This window comes from Panthera pardus, unplaced genomic scaffold (genome assembly GCF_024362965.1).
Source record: "Panthera pardus isolate Hobbes unplaced genomic scaffold, ASM2436296v1 HiC_scaffold_18, whole genome shotgun sequence".
Classification (NCBI taxonomy): domain Eukaryota; kingdom Metazoa; phylum Chordata; class Mammalia; order Carnivora; family Felidae; genus Panthera; species Panthera pardus.
This window is the reverse complement of record NW_026526743.1, coordinates 26,435,142-26,447,585: the sequence shown is the minus strand read 5'-3', so window position 1 is coordinate 26,447,585 and position 12,444 is coordinate 26,435,142. Positions and strand designations below refer to the sequence as shown.

The 12,444-nt window shown below is 45.6% G+C and overlaps 1 protein-coding gene across 3 annotated transcripts in view; it reads left to right on the top strand.

Moving 5' to 3' along the window:
* Positions 1-12,444, top strand: part of LOC109270976 (ATP-binding cassette sub-family C member 12) — a 180,974-nt gene that overhangs the window by 31,546 nt on the left and 136,984 nt on the right. For 2 of the 3 annotated variants that reach the window (XM_053906071.1, XM_053906070.1), the window contains exons 11-18: positions 403-663; positions 1,883-1,954; positions 4,324-4,448; positions 6,274-6,346; positions 8,024-8,227; positions 9,712-9,846; positions 9,929-10,025; positions 11,995-12,084. In XM_053906071.1, the coding sequence (XP_053762046.1) occupies positions 403-663; positions 1,883-1,954; positions 4,324-4,448; positions 6,274-6,346; positions 8,024-8,227; positions 9,712-9,846; positions 9,929-10,025; positions 11,995-12,084 (1,057 nt within the window). The remainder of the gene's footprint in view (positions 1-402; positions 664-1,882; positions 1,955-4,323; positions 4,449-6,273; positions 6,347-8,023; positions 8,228-9,711; positions 9,847-9,928; positions 10,026-11,994; positions 12,085-12,444) is intronic. The other variant, XM_053906072.1, reaches the window with a different exon arrangement.

Here is a 12,444-nt window from a genome sequence, read left to right as displayed (position 1 = left end):
CTTTGAAATGGATGGCCCTGAACAGTTTCCCACAGTGTGCTATGTGGGCAGACCTTCTTACTTTTAATAGTTATAAATGAAATTTAATTAGAAAAATGGCACATCTGTATGATGATTCAACAGCTGTTCTCACCCGTCCAAAATGAAACAGAAAAGAACTAAGAGTGCTGGCAGTTTGCAGGTATGAAAGAGTGGCTCAGTGGTCTGAAATTTGGAAAACCCTGATCTAGAACTCTCACAGGTAGGGCCCAGCTTCCTCTTAACTGGTGGTGGTTCTTTAAACTTTTACCGTTTACTAGAAGTTTATAAACCAGACCAACAGGCAGGCCGGCAAAATGGGCACACATTCCTATTAGACTAAAGAACTGAATTCATCCTTCCTTTTTTCTTTTGTCTCTACAGAAATTTTTCCTCCTGGAGAGCCCTGTTTTATATGTCCAGCCATTGAAAGACCCCAGCAATGCACTGGTTTTGGAGGAGGCCACCTTGTCATGGCGAGACACCTGCCCTGGGATTGTCAATGGAGCCTTGGAGCTGGAGAAGAAGGGGCACATTCCCGAGGGGGTGACCAGGGCTCAGCCACCTCTAGGAGCCCTCAGGCCAGAGGACACAAAGGGCAGCCTAGCCCCAGAGTTGCACAAGTTAAACCTCGTGGTGTCAAAGGTAGCCTTATCGAGGCCACGCAGGCAGGCCGGCTGCCAGACTTTTGGGGCCTAAGGCCCGAGCTTCCTGCCACCATTTCCTTGGCTAAAAACTGCCCTCTCTAAACCCCTCTTTTAAATACCAATTATTCCTGGAGGGCAAGCACAGGAAGTCTTTCATGCTTTAGTGGGAACCAATTGATCATCTACAATTTGTTTTCTGATAACAAGATCCAGAATACTATGCTATATGCTGGGAGAGAAGGGGAAAGAGACCAACATTTATTAAGTTGCTAGTATGAGCTGGGAACTACCCTACACTTTTCCATTTGGTTGCTCTGTGAACTCACCTTATCTGGTTTCTTCTCTGACTAATATTTGCAAGGGCTAGCTTCCCTTCTTGTCCAAATTTCGCCTCTGTACCTTCCTCCTGGAAGTGAAACTAGGTGAGGCCCCACCCACATCTCTGACCTCTTCTCCCACTCATTCCTTCCACACCAGCTACACTAGCCCTCTCATAGCACTTTGGCAGCAGACCTTTTTCCTGTCTCACGACCTTTGCCCCTGATGTTCCATGGTTTGGAACCACCAGATCTTCCTGTGTCTGGCTCTTTCTTGTCATTCAGGTCTCAGCTGCAATGACAACTGCCTTAAGAAGCCTTTGCTGGCCAACCCATCTATAATTTGCTTCGGTCACAGCAGCAAATTTCATTTTACTTAAATCACTTATCTTCATCTGATATTATTTGTTTGTTTGCTTATTTATTTCATGGTTTATCTCCCCCTCCCCCATCAGAATATGGAATGAGAGTTCTTTTATTCATTACTTGGTACCTAGGAGAAACTTAAATACCATTTAATGGATGGATGAATGAATAAGTGTATGTATGCATGAATTCTGTGAGGCTGACTTCTCTGTGCCCATTTTATACATGAAGAAACTGAGGCACAGAGAGGATAAATGACTTGCCCAAGATAATAGAGCAGAAAGGTACAGATCTGGAATTTGGGTTTCTTGCCTGATAGGACCACCTATCCATGAATTCCTCTCTGTCACTTGCATGTGACTTCCTTCCTTTGAGATTGTGACATCCTACCCTTTTGAGCTTTGCTAGTCTGAGAGGCCTTGGGGTGGATGTGGTTATTTTGTTTTCTATTTGTCATTTTGTGTTCAAACAACAGACCCACCCTGGGTGAGTAGGAGGGGTGTGCTGTCCCAATGTTCCTCCTTGGCTTTGCAGGGGACCTTGTTGGGGGTCTGTGGCAACACTGGAAGTGGCAAGAGCAGCCTTTTGTCAGCCATCCTGGGGGAGGTAAGTGACTTGTGACTGCATGCATGCCCATCCACAGGCAGCCCAGGGACTCCCAAGCTTGAGTTCCCCCAGTCCACCTCACCATCACTTTCTTGCTTGATGGGATCTGAGCCAATGCAATTTTTATAAATTGAGAGCAGTTGGGCATGCACCGAGGGGGAGGTGTGTTATAAATGTGCCTCCTTCTCACCCTCCAGGAGTGCTGCCTCTTAGGTCACCCAGAGATCTGCCCTCACCAGTTCTCTGTGCTTTCCCCACCCTGTTTGTAATCAATCAGCTCTCAGGGTGATGATACAGGGTGTCCCAAAATTTAATATGATAATAAAAATCATCTCATGAAGCCAAACTCAGAGTGAGACAGGTGTCCTTTGTGAGAGGACATCAGGAGAGCAATGTGGAGGGAGGGAGGAGGAGGAAGAAGGAAGGAGGGGCAAGGGAGAGGAGGCCCTCCTTCATGGGATGGGACAGGACAGTCTTACACTTACACTCCAGCAGTGGAATTTACATGCCTGATGGGTGCCCCTGCCCCTGAGATCCAAACCCTCCAAGTCCAGTCTGCAGATATTCTTGAAGTCTGCTTAGTCTGCAGCCAGGCAGACATGTGCCTCAGCCTACCCTTCTTCCAGTTTCCAAAAAGCCCTAACCTGTTGCCCTAAAACAATTGAGATCACATTGCACACTTTTCACTGAACAACACTTTAAAACAGCCATGGCATCTGGTGTGAATTTATGGCCATCTCCCCAAGGGGGTTCTCTTCAGTACTTCCCCGCTCAGCCCCAGCCGCACCCAGCCCTGGGCTGCTCTCTCTCTCCCCTCCTTTCTTTGCCCTCCTTCCAGGTTGTTGGGAGGACTCGCAGTTTCTTCCTTTATCTAGCTCTTCCCTCAGCTTTTCCCAAATGTTATAGTCGACCTCATCACTTCCTTGGAATGTGGTCATATTGTCCATGGAACTCTCTCCTGACAGCTCATCTGTTCATGCTCCACATGTGATGGCCTTGCCCCAACTTCTTGGAAATAAGATTGTACTTAAATAAAAAATAGTAAAAATAGTTTGAATAGTACTTTCATGCCAGGCCCTGTGCTAAGAGCTTCCTATTTTCTCCTTTAACTTGGAAATAACCTCATGAGGAAGGCAGCCATTATGGCCAGTTTATAGGTGAGCAGATGAGGTTCAGAGAGGTGACTGGCCCAAGGTCACACCACAGGTGAGGGAGGAGCCAGGGTTGAAACCCAGGTCCACTTGATGTCAGAGCTTCGCTTTTCACAATGGCAACATTTCCTTGCAGCCTCCATCCAAGGCCACCTTTCTGTGTGGCCAGTGGTTTGTCAGTTTCCTCTTGAAATGAACCAGTCACTTCCCATCTAATAAAGGGAGACAAAAGATGTCATTTTAAAGTTTTGTTCTAATTAATTAAAGCCTGGCTCCAAATCAGAAGTAGGAAGCACAGGTTAATAAAGAGAAAGGAACACAGGATGATGATATCTTATGCTGGGGTGGTAGGGATGGGGGTTACAGTCTTTTTTTTAAGTTTATTTATTTTGAGAGAGAAAATGCATTCACAAGTGGTGGAGGAGCAGAGAGAGAGAGGGAGCGAGTGAATCCTAAGCAGGCTCCATGCTGCCAGCACAAGCCTGACTCAGGTCTTGATCCCACGAACTGTGAGATCATGACTTGAGCTGAGATCAAGAGTCAGACATTTAACTGACTGAGCCACCCAGACACCCCTCCCCCCAGCTCTTTTTTAAAAGGGCTTTTAAATTTACCAAACAGAAAAACAGAAAGACACTAAACACCCATATAACTACCATCTAGATTCAACAGTTGATAGCATTTGCATTTTTGCCACATTTATGTAGAAACACATTTTGTGGAACTATTTTAAATTACAGAGATTGTGAGACTTTTCCCACTTAATACTTCATCGTGATGTCCCCCCAAAAAGGACTTTTTCCCATCTACACAGGATGACATTATCCCATCTAATGACATCAGAAATAATTCTGTTGATATCCAGGGATGGTCAGAGATGACCTAGAACATTCCATCTCACCATGAAGACCATGGAAGCACCACTTGCTAGAGAATGGGACTGGAGAAATAAGAAAAAGTATGGGGCGGCTTCAAGGCAGACCTTGGATTTAGTCACAGCAGGAACTGGCCTGGTTTAGCTCTGGCTCCTGTCCCACATTCCCAGGACCTTCCCTCAGACTCACTGGTGGGCCTGGCAGGACCATGTTAAAATTCCCTTTACATTGGAGAGCCCCGAGGGTCCCAGGGGGTGGTGGGTCACTGGACACTGTGGCTGCTGAGCCAGACAGGGTCCTCCCCTGTTCCACCCGGTCCTGAGGCTGACTCCCTTTGCTGCAGATGCACTTGCTGGAGGGCTCAGTAGGGGTGCATGGAAGCCTGGCTTATGTCCCCCAGCAGGCCTGGATCATCAGGGCTAGCGTCAGGGAGAACATCCTCATGGGAGGCCAGTACGACAAGGCCCGGTAAGCTTCTGGGAGGGCCCAGGAGGGACACAGGTGCGTGGGGCTGGTTGGGGGAGGGATCCCCAGCTGTGAATAGTAATTTGACAACTGCCAACACTTGCTATGTGCTCACTTCTATGCGTCAACATATTTCCTCCTCGCTGTGAAAGAAAGATTATTATCATATCATTTTCTAGATGAGTCAGTTGAGGCCTCAAGAGGTTAAATGATTTGCCTAAAATCACAGACCGTGGAGGATATGATAGAATCAGGATCTGAACCCAGTTGCTATCAGAAATTCCATGCTTACCTATTATATTATAGGAGTCAAAATAACCCTCTCCCTCCAACAACGGTACTTTAAAACTTCATTTGTATTAATGAATTCCCCACCTCTAAGTCAAAAGGTAAAGCAAATAGGGTGATGACGTTGTGGGATGTAGAAGAAACCAGTACTGGTGAGCCACCACCACCATCCTTGCCCTTTGTGGTCTCTATCTCCCGGTCTGGGGTTTACCTGCTTCAGACATGCACTTGGAAGTTAGGAGTGAAGTCTATTCACCAAAACAGCCCTGAATGCTATAGCTGTGCTTCCAACTCTGGTGGACCTTGGCCTCCTTTGACCATTTGCTTGATTTTATAATCTGCCCACAGTAGCAATGTTGAGGGGGATGGACGTACAGGTGTACGAACTGGTCACCTCCAGCTGGCTGTCCTGTGGGCTCCTCAGTGTCGAGTCCAACACCAGCTCATGAGCGCCCTGCTTGCCCAACCCTCATCCTGCCTGCTTCTCTTCCCAAGTTGTCCAATTTGGTTTAATGACATCAGTGAACTGTGTACCCCAGCAAGACTGACGCCTCGTCTTTTGATGCTGCACATCTAATTTGTCACTCACATTGGACAATTCTGTCTCCTATATATCTCTTGTATTTCTCTCTTCTTCTTCATCTCACTGCCAGTTCTTGCCTGCTATCTCTTGCTTGGATTGTTCCCGCTGCCCCTGCCCTTGGCTCCTTGTCTCCAGTCTTCTGCTCTTTCCACCTTGTGTCCTGCCTGCAGGGCAGCCATCCCCAAACACAACTCTCATCTTGTCATTGCTCTGCTTTCAGACTGATATAGCTCACAGGGCAGTTTTTTTTAAATATATGAAATTTATTGTCAAATTGGTTTCCATACAACACCCAGCGCTCATCCTAAAAGATGCCCTCTTCAATACCCATCACCCCCCCCCTCACAGGGCAGTTTTCAAGTATCTGGTCCAAAAGAAATGCACCAATTCTTAGACTCAGCACTGCTAGGTGTTTAATGTATAGGTAGTATCACCCATGAACACAAAGGCCCATATACCAGAATGTTCATATTACACATTGTTAATAGTACCAAAAGACTATAAAGAACCCCAATGTCCATCACAGGGACAGTGGTTAAATAATTTATGGTGCAGCCATATAATGAAATATTATGGTGCCATTAAAACAACACAAACCTATATATGCTGCACACGAACATATTTGACCACATTATTTCTGAATGAATATGTAAAAAACTATAATAGTGGCTGTTTCCGAGGTAAACAACTGAGAGTCAAAGATGGGAGAGGCTTGCTTTTCATGATATCTTTTGTTGTTGATGTTGTTCTGTTCAAATATTTACTAAATGCACATATCAGATTAAAAGAAATGAAGGGAGGAAGGAAATGCAAAAGGCCTCCCATGCTTTACTGTTAAATGCTGGATCAAGTCCAAATTTCTTAACATGGAGTGAGAGACCTTTCCCTTCCTGACTTGGAAAGGCTGCAGGGCCTGTGGCTGGGCCACCTGTCCCTTCAGTTCTCTGTCCTTCGCAGGTACCTCCAGGTGCTCCATTGCTGCTCCCTCAACCGGGACCTGGAAATTCTGCCCTTTGGAGACATGACAGAGGTGAGTGGGAGGTGAGCACCCCCTGCCTCTGCTGTGATGGTGCCTTTGTAATGGTTTTTCTGGGGTCCTCGTGCTGCCTCCCTGGGTATGTAGAGGAGGGATTCCAGCCCTTCCTTCCCAAAGCAGCTCACGGCCCTGTAGCTGCTGCCTCAAAGCCTTCCCCACCCAGGGAGGGAATTGCGGCTCATCCTATAGTGAGAGCTGGCAACAAGTCTACCTTACCCCACAAGGATGGGGAGCTGACCTCAAACTCCACCTTTGGAGCAAGAACAGTGGAGACTCTGTGAAGATAAGAAACCTCCCATCCATTCCTCTTTCCTTTCCCTCCGCTCCCTCCCTCTCTGCCCCCTCTGGCCAGCTCTTCCTTTGCCAGTGGAAATAGCAGCCATGGCTTCCCAATGGCGATATGATTCACATTTTTGTGATAATTGACGTCTTTCACATCTGTAGCCACTTTTAATCTGCATAAAACCTTTATAAGATAAAAGGACTATTATTGTCTTGATCTTATGATATATTAATAGCTCAGTCTGCTGATCACCAGATGCAAAATTGTAGCAACCTGAATGAATTGTCTTAAGTGAACCTCAGGTAGCTCTAGGAGGTCAGTGCTTTTATTATCCTTCTTTTAGAGATGGATACCCTTTACCCTGTAAACCCTTGAGAGCATAGAGCTCAGTTGTCTTATTCAGGGCTATCTCTTCAGTAGAAAGAACAAGTTCTGGTTTGTAGAATGGCGTCAATAAGAGTATGGACCTGGTCCAGCTTGAGGTCTAGATGAGCTGATATGTACGAAATGCCGTGAACAGTGCCCAGCTAGAGCAGGCGTTGGTTTATCATCACAGCACAGTAGGCACTTAGTAAGCATTTGTTGAGTGATGACTCAATGCAAAACTAAGCCTTTGACTGGGTGAAGCAGCCTGTCCCAGGGCACACAGTGGTGAACTAGAGGCAGAGCAATGACAGGAGGTTGCCCTGCTGCTCTTTAAACTCTGCTTCTTTTCTACAGAGACCATAAGAGTTCATGGTAGAGCAGGGATGGGGACTTAGGCCCTGGCACCCTTGTCTGCAGAGATGACTGAGGGACTGGCCAGCCAGCAGGTGCTGGCATGCTAGTCTGCAAGGGGACCCAAAACATGCTGTCCAGTAACTCTGGTTGCCTGTTACTGTTAGCAACTCCTGACATAAGGTGTATAAGGTACTCCTTCTCTTGACAGCAACAACAGAGCCTCCTTCTAGCCATTGCAGCTCTGTCCTGTTGAGCAGCTGTACACCATGCAAACAATCTTAGAGAGGGCTGATGATGCTGCAAGTCGACAGTCGCTGTCAACAGAAATTTAAAAGCCAAATAAGACATAAGGAGGTGCTCTTCCTTAGGAATAATTTGTTTTATTAAATAGAGTTTTAAAATGCCACCTTAGAAGTTGACAGGTTTAGAAACATTGTATCTAGTTATGAGTAATAAAATTTTAATTAACTGAAAAATCAGTTTCTTCATTCCCTATTAAGCAAATTTTGAAAAATATTAAAAAAAATACCAGGGGTGCCAAATCACTAGGTGTCCAGGAGCGTGCACCAAAGAGGTTCATTGTGTCATATGTGCCTACCTGGCTAACTTTGAGCATACCTGGCTGGGCTTGTTCTCTGGACACAGTGCCTTTGGCTGTCTATTTGCAGATTGGGGAGCATGGCCTCAACCTCTCTGGGGGGCAGAAGCAGAGGATCAGCCTGGCCCGCGCTGTCTACTCTGACCACGAGCTTTATCTGCTGGACGACCCTCTATCTGCTGTGGACACCCACGTGGGGAAGCACATCTTTGAGGAGTGCATTAAAAAGATGCTTAGGGGGAAGACTGTCATTCTGGTGACCCACCAGCTGCAGGTGATCACCCTTTCAGGGCTCTGGCCATGATTGATGACTAATGTAGATCTGCACATTTTCTTTCTTTCTTTTCTTTTCTTTCTTTCTTTCTTTCGAGAGAGCCAGGAAGCAAGCAGGGGAGGGGCAGAGAGAGGGGGAGACAAAGGATCCAAAGTGAGCTCTGTGCTGACACCAGAGAGCCTGACACGGCGGGGGGGGCTTGAACTCACCAATCATGAGATCATGACCTGAGTTGAAGTCAGACGCTTAACCCACTGAGCCACCCAGGTGCCCGATGCTCACGTTTCTGCCATTGATTCTGCCATTGATTCAGTAACAACCTCACAGCAGCTACCTCTTCCTCTCAGACTAGACCTCAAAACTTGAGGAGCATTGTAAAAAACTTGGATGTCTTCTGCTTTCCCCATGGAGAGGGTAGGCTGGTAAATGGTTTCTGTGGCTGGTAAAAATTGAAACCAAATTTTAAGTTCTCCTTCAGATTTGATGGATTGACTTCTGCTTTTGAAGTTACAAAGAAATCTTTCAGAGAAGAATTCCCCAAGTCTCATGTTCTTGGATGAAGTACAGTGACCATGCTAGGTGCTGCCTCTCATAATGCCTTTGCCCTAGATACTCCCATACTTGGTTCTGGCCTCAAGTCATTATTATTATTTCTCCCTCTACTTCTGTTTTGGCCTATTTTTTTTGGTACAAAATATTTAAGACATAAGAACAGTTTATTAAATAGTCTAATGAAAACCCATGTTTCTACCACCCAGAAGACACAATTGAACATAGATCCCCTCTCTGATTGCATTCTGTCTCCTGCCTCTTGTTCTCCTCTCTTTCCTGTTTGTCATTCCTGTGCAGGCCTCCACACTCTTACAACACATGTAAGCACCTCTAGACATGGTAAAGTGCCCTTTTGAATATTTTAAAGCTTTATGTAATTGATATTTTACTTCCTGCGTCATTTGGTAATTTGCATGTTTCACCCAATATTGTATTTTTGAGATGTCCCATGTTGATACATGCAGCTTTTTAAAATTCTCACTGGTGTAGCAGTCCAATATCTGGGTACAGCAGAATTTATTTCTCTGGGATCGACATCTAGGTTGTTTCTCATTTTTCATTTTCACAAAAAAAATGCTTTGGCGTACGTCATTTCATATGTGTCTTTATGTATGTTTGAGAATTTATTGGGATTAGAGTTTTAGGCATCCAATTGTTGGGTCATAATGCTTAAATATTTAATTTCACTAGATATTATCATGTTGTCTTCCACAGTATTTGGACTAATTTGCAACCCCCTACCTTGTACGAGATTCCCTATACCTGCAGTCATCACCAATGCTTGCACTTATGCAATGCTTTAAGATTTTTGCCAACCTGAGGGAATAAAATAATATTTTATTATGATTTAAATTTATATTTTCCTTATGAGTGGTGAAGTGGGATATCTTTTTGTATGCTTACTGAAGGCTCTATTTCTTCTGACTCTTTAGTATTTAGCGTTTTGTGACCAGATCATTTTGCTAGAAGATGGGAAAATCTGTGAAAAAGGAATTCATAGTGAATTAATACAGAAAAAGGGACAATACGCCCAACTCATCCAGAACATGCAGGGAGAAGCCACACAGGTGATTTCCAACCCGCCCCACACTGCCCATGTAGAGGAGCACCCCCTGACCCCTGCATTCATGACATGTTCTTTCTTCCCAGGACCCACTGCAGGACACAGCAAAGACAGCAGAAGACTCTCAGGTGCAAGGGCAAGCCCAGACCACCTTCCAGGAAGAGTCTGTCTATGAAAATGCTGGTAATGGTGCTGGGCAACAGGGCAAGAACACCTGTGCGTCTACCTGGGTCCTCTAGATGACCTAGCATTTCCTCCTGGACCCCAGACAGGGCCATGTCTTTCACTGGCCAGGATCCTAGACCACATGATCCAAGTAGTTGAGGGTGGTGGGGTTCGGACTGTGCTGGTCAGGAGGCCTGAAGATCTAGGAAGTAAGTGTTGTGGGGGGCAGAGTTGAGAGTGTGCAGAGGCAGACACAGAGTGTGGGTAGCTTTGGCCTGGAGTGGCATAAATTTAACTGTAAGGCATTTAGACTTTCAATCATTACATATTTGTTGAAAGCAAATGTTGAAAACAAAGGTATTAGAAATCAGAAATGAGGGACACCTAGGTGGCTCAGTCAGTGAAGTGTCCAGCTCTTGATTTCGGCTCAGGTCAATGATCTCACGTTGGTGAGTTCAAGCTCCATGTCAGGCTCCATGATGACAGTGCGGAGCCTGCTTGGAATTCTCTCTCTCTCCTCTCTTTCTGCCCATTCATTGCCTGTGCATGCTCTCAGAGTAAATAAACTTAAAAAAAAAAAACAGATATGAATTTGGCCCAGTCTTGGATATCCAGAAGCTCACAGTCTAGCTCTTTTCTGAAACAGGGCAGCAGGGCAGAAAGACCTTCATTTTTTTTTTTTTTTTTTAATTTTAACGTTTATTTATTTTTGAGACAGAGAGACAGAGAGTGAACAGGGGAGGGGCAGAGAGAGAGGGAGACACAGAATCTGAAACAGGCTCCAGGCTCTGAGCTGTCAGCACAGAGCCTGACGCGGGGCTCGAACTCACAGACCGTGAGATCATGACCTGAGCCGAAGTCGGACGCTTAACCGACTGAGCCACCCAGGCGCCCCAAGACCTTCATTTTTAAAGTAAGACAGTTCTCAATTTGAATTCCAACTCTGCTGCTTACAAAGCTGGGTGACCTTGGCAAAGCAACATAACCTCTCTGAACCCTCATTTGCAAAATTGAAGGTAACTAGTGCTTACTTTGTAGTGTTGTAGTGGAAATAAGATGAGGTCATGTGTAGGGAAGCCCCAGGATAGTGCTTGGCCTATTAGAGGCTCTTGTCACCAAAATCATCTTTAGCAATGAAGCAGCTCGATTTGGGCAGAAGAATAATTGGAAGATCACAAAATGAAAAGTTGAAGAATCACTCTTCAGCAATTTTGAGCCATAAGTGGCAGGAACAGGTGCAGGATCTTTTTGAAGAAAATCTACTCTAAATATTTTCCATAATAGTGTGATTTCCCTCAAAATTCAAATTCCAGGAAGAGAGCCCTTTCCCCAGGGGAAATTAGGGCATTATTAGAAGAAAGGAGAGCCTTAGGCAGAAATGACAGATACCCCCACAGTGCTGCTTCCTTTTGTTGCTACTGTCATCAGTAGCATCTACTGAGACTTCAGGAACTCGTCTCTCTTCCCTGCTCTAGGACAAGAGTCTAGACAGCTTTTTTTTTTTTTTTGAGGACTTCTTAGAAGAATATTCCTGCAAAGCATCTTAGCAACTATCTATAGGCTTGCCAGTTGTCAGACGAGGAAACAGAGAAGTTAAATGATTTGCCTAAGCTTGCAAAGTATTGTAATGACCATTCTGGAACCCAGTTTTCTGGTTCCATATCATTGCTTTCTTCATTCTCTCCTGCTGCCTCTCCCAACCCATCAAGATCTTGGGAACCCCCGGACCCCAAGGATTATTGAATGGCTGGGGTTGAAACCCCTTTGCAGGCTGTGGAATTCAGGTCAAAGTTACCTTTGGCAGAGTTTTCCAAGGAAAACATGCTGGTTAGAATCAGACTTGGATGGGGCACTGCAGTTGGAAGATGAGGTCTCTGGAAAAGGGTGGAAGTCAGGGGTGGAAGGCTTCATAAAAAGTCTTGACGTTGGAAGGCCATGCAAGTGATTGAAAGACACATCATTTCCTTGTTTTCTTACTCTGACCCAGTGCTGGAAAATCAGCTCACAAGGAAGGAGAAGATGAAAGAAGGGTCCCTGAGATGGAGTGTCTACCACCACTATATCCAGGCAACTGGAGGTACAGTATGTCAGCTGCCATGCCAGGCCTGGGACGCTCTCTCTGACTGGACCTGCCACTGAAACTGGGTCAGACCGGAATGTGTGCAGTCATGCAAAGTAGAGAGGCACAGAGGAGTCATGCCATTCACTGGTTTGACCTGCAAAATTCCAATCTCAGCCACACTCAACTACCACCATAGTCAGTGCTGGAAGTTAGGTTTCGTATTGTGTTAAAATGTACCTGAGATTTATTTTAATCAGGTATGGTAAGACATGCAGGCATGCATGGAAATTATTGACACAAAGGGAGAAGTTTATGTTCACAGGACCCTAGGAACAGGAGACAGGGCATGCCATGCAGGGCCACATTGGTCAGGAG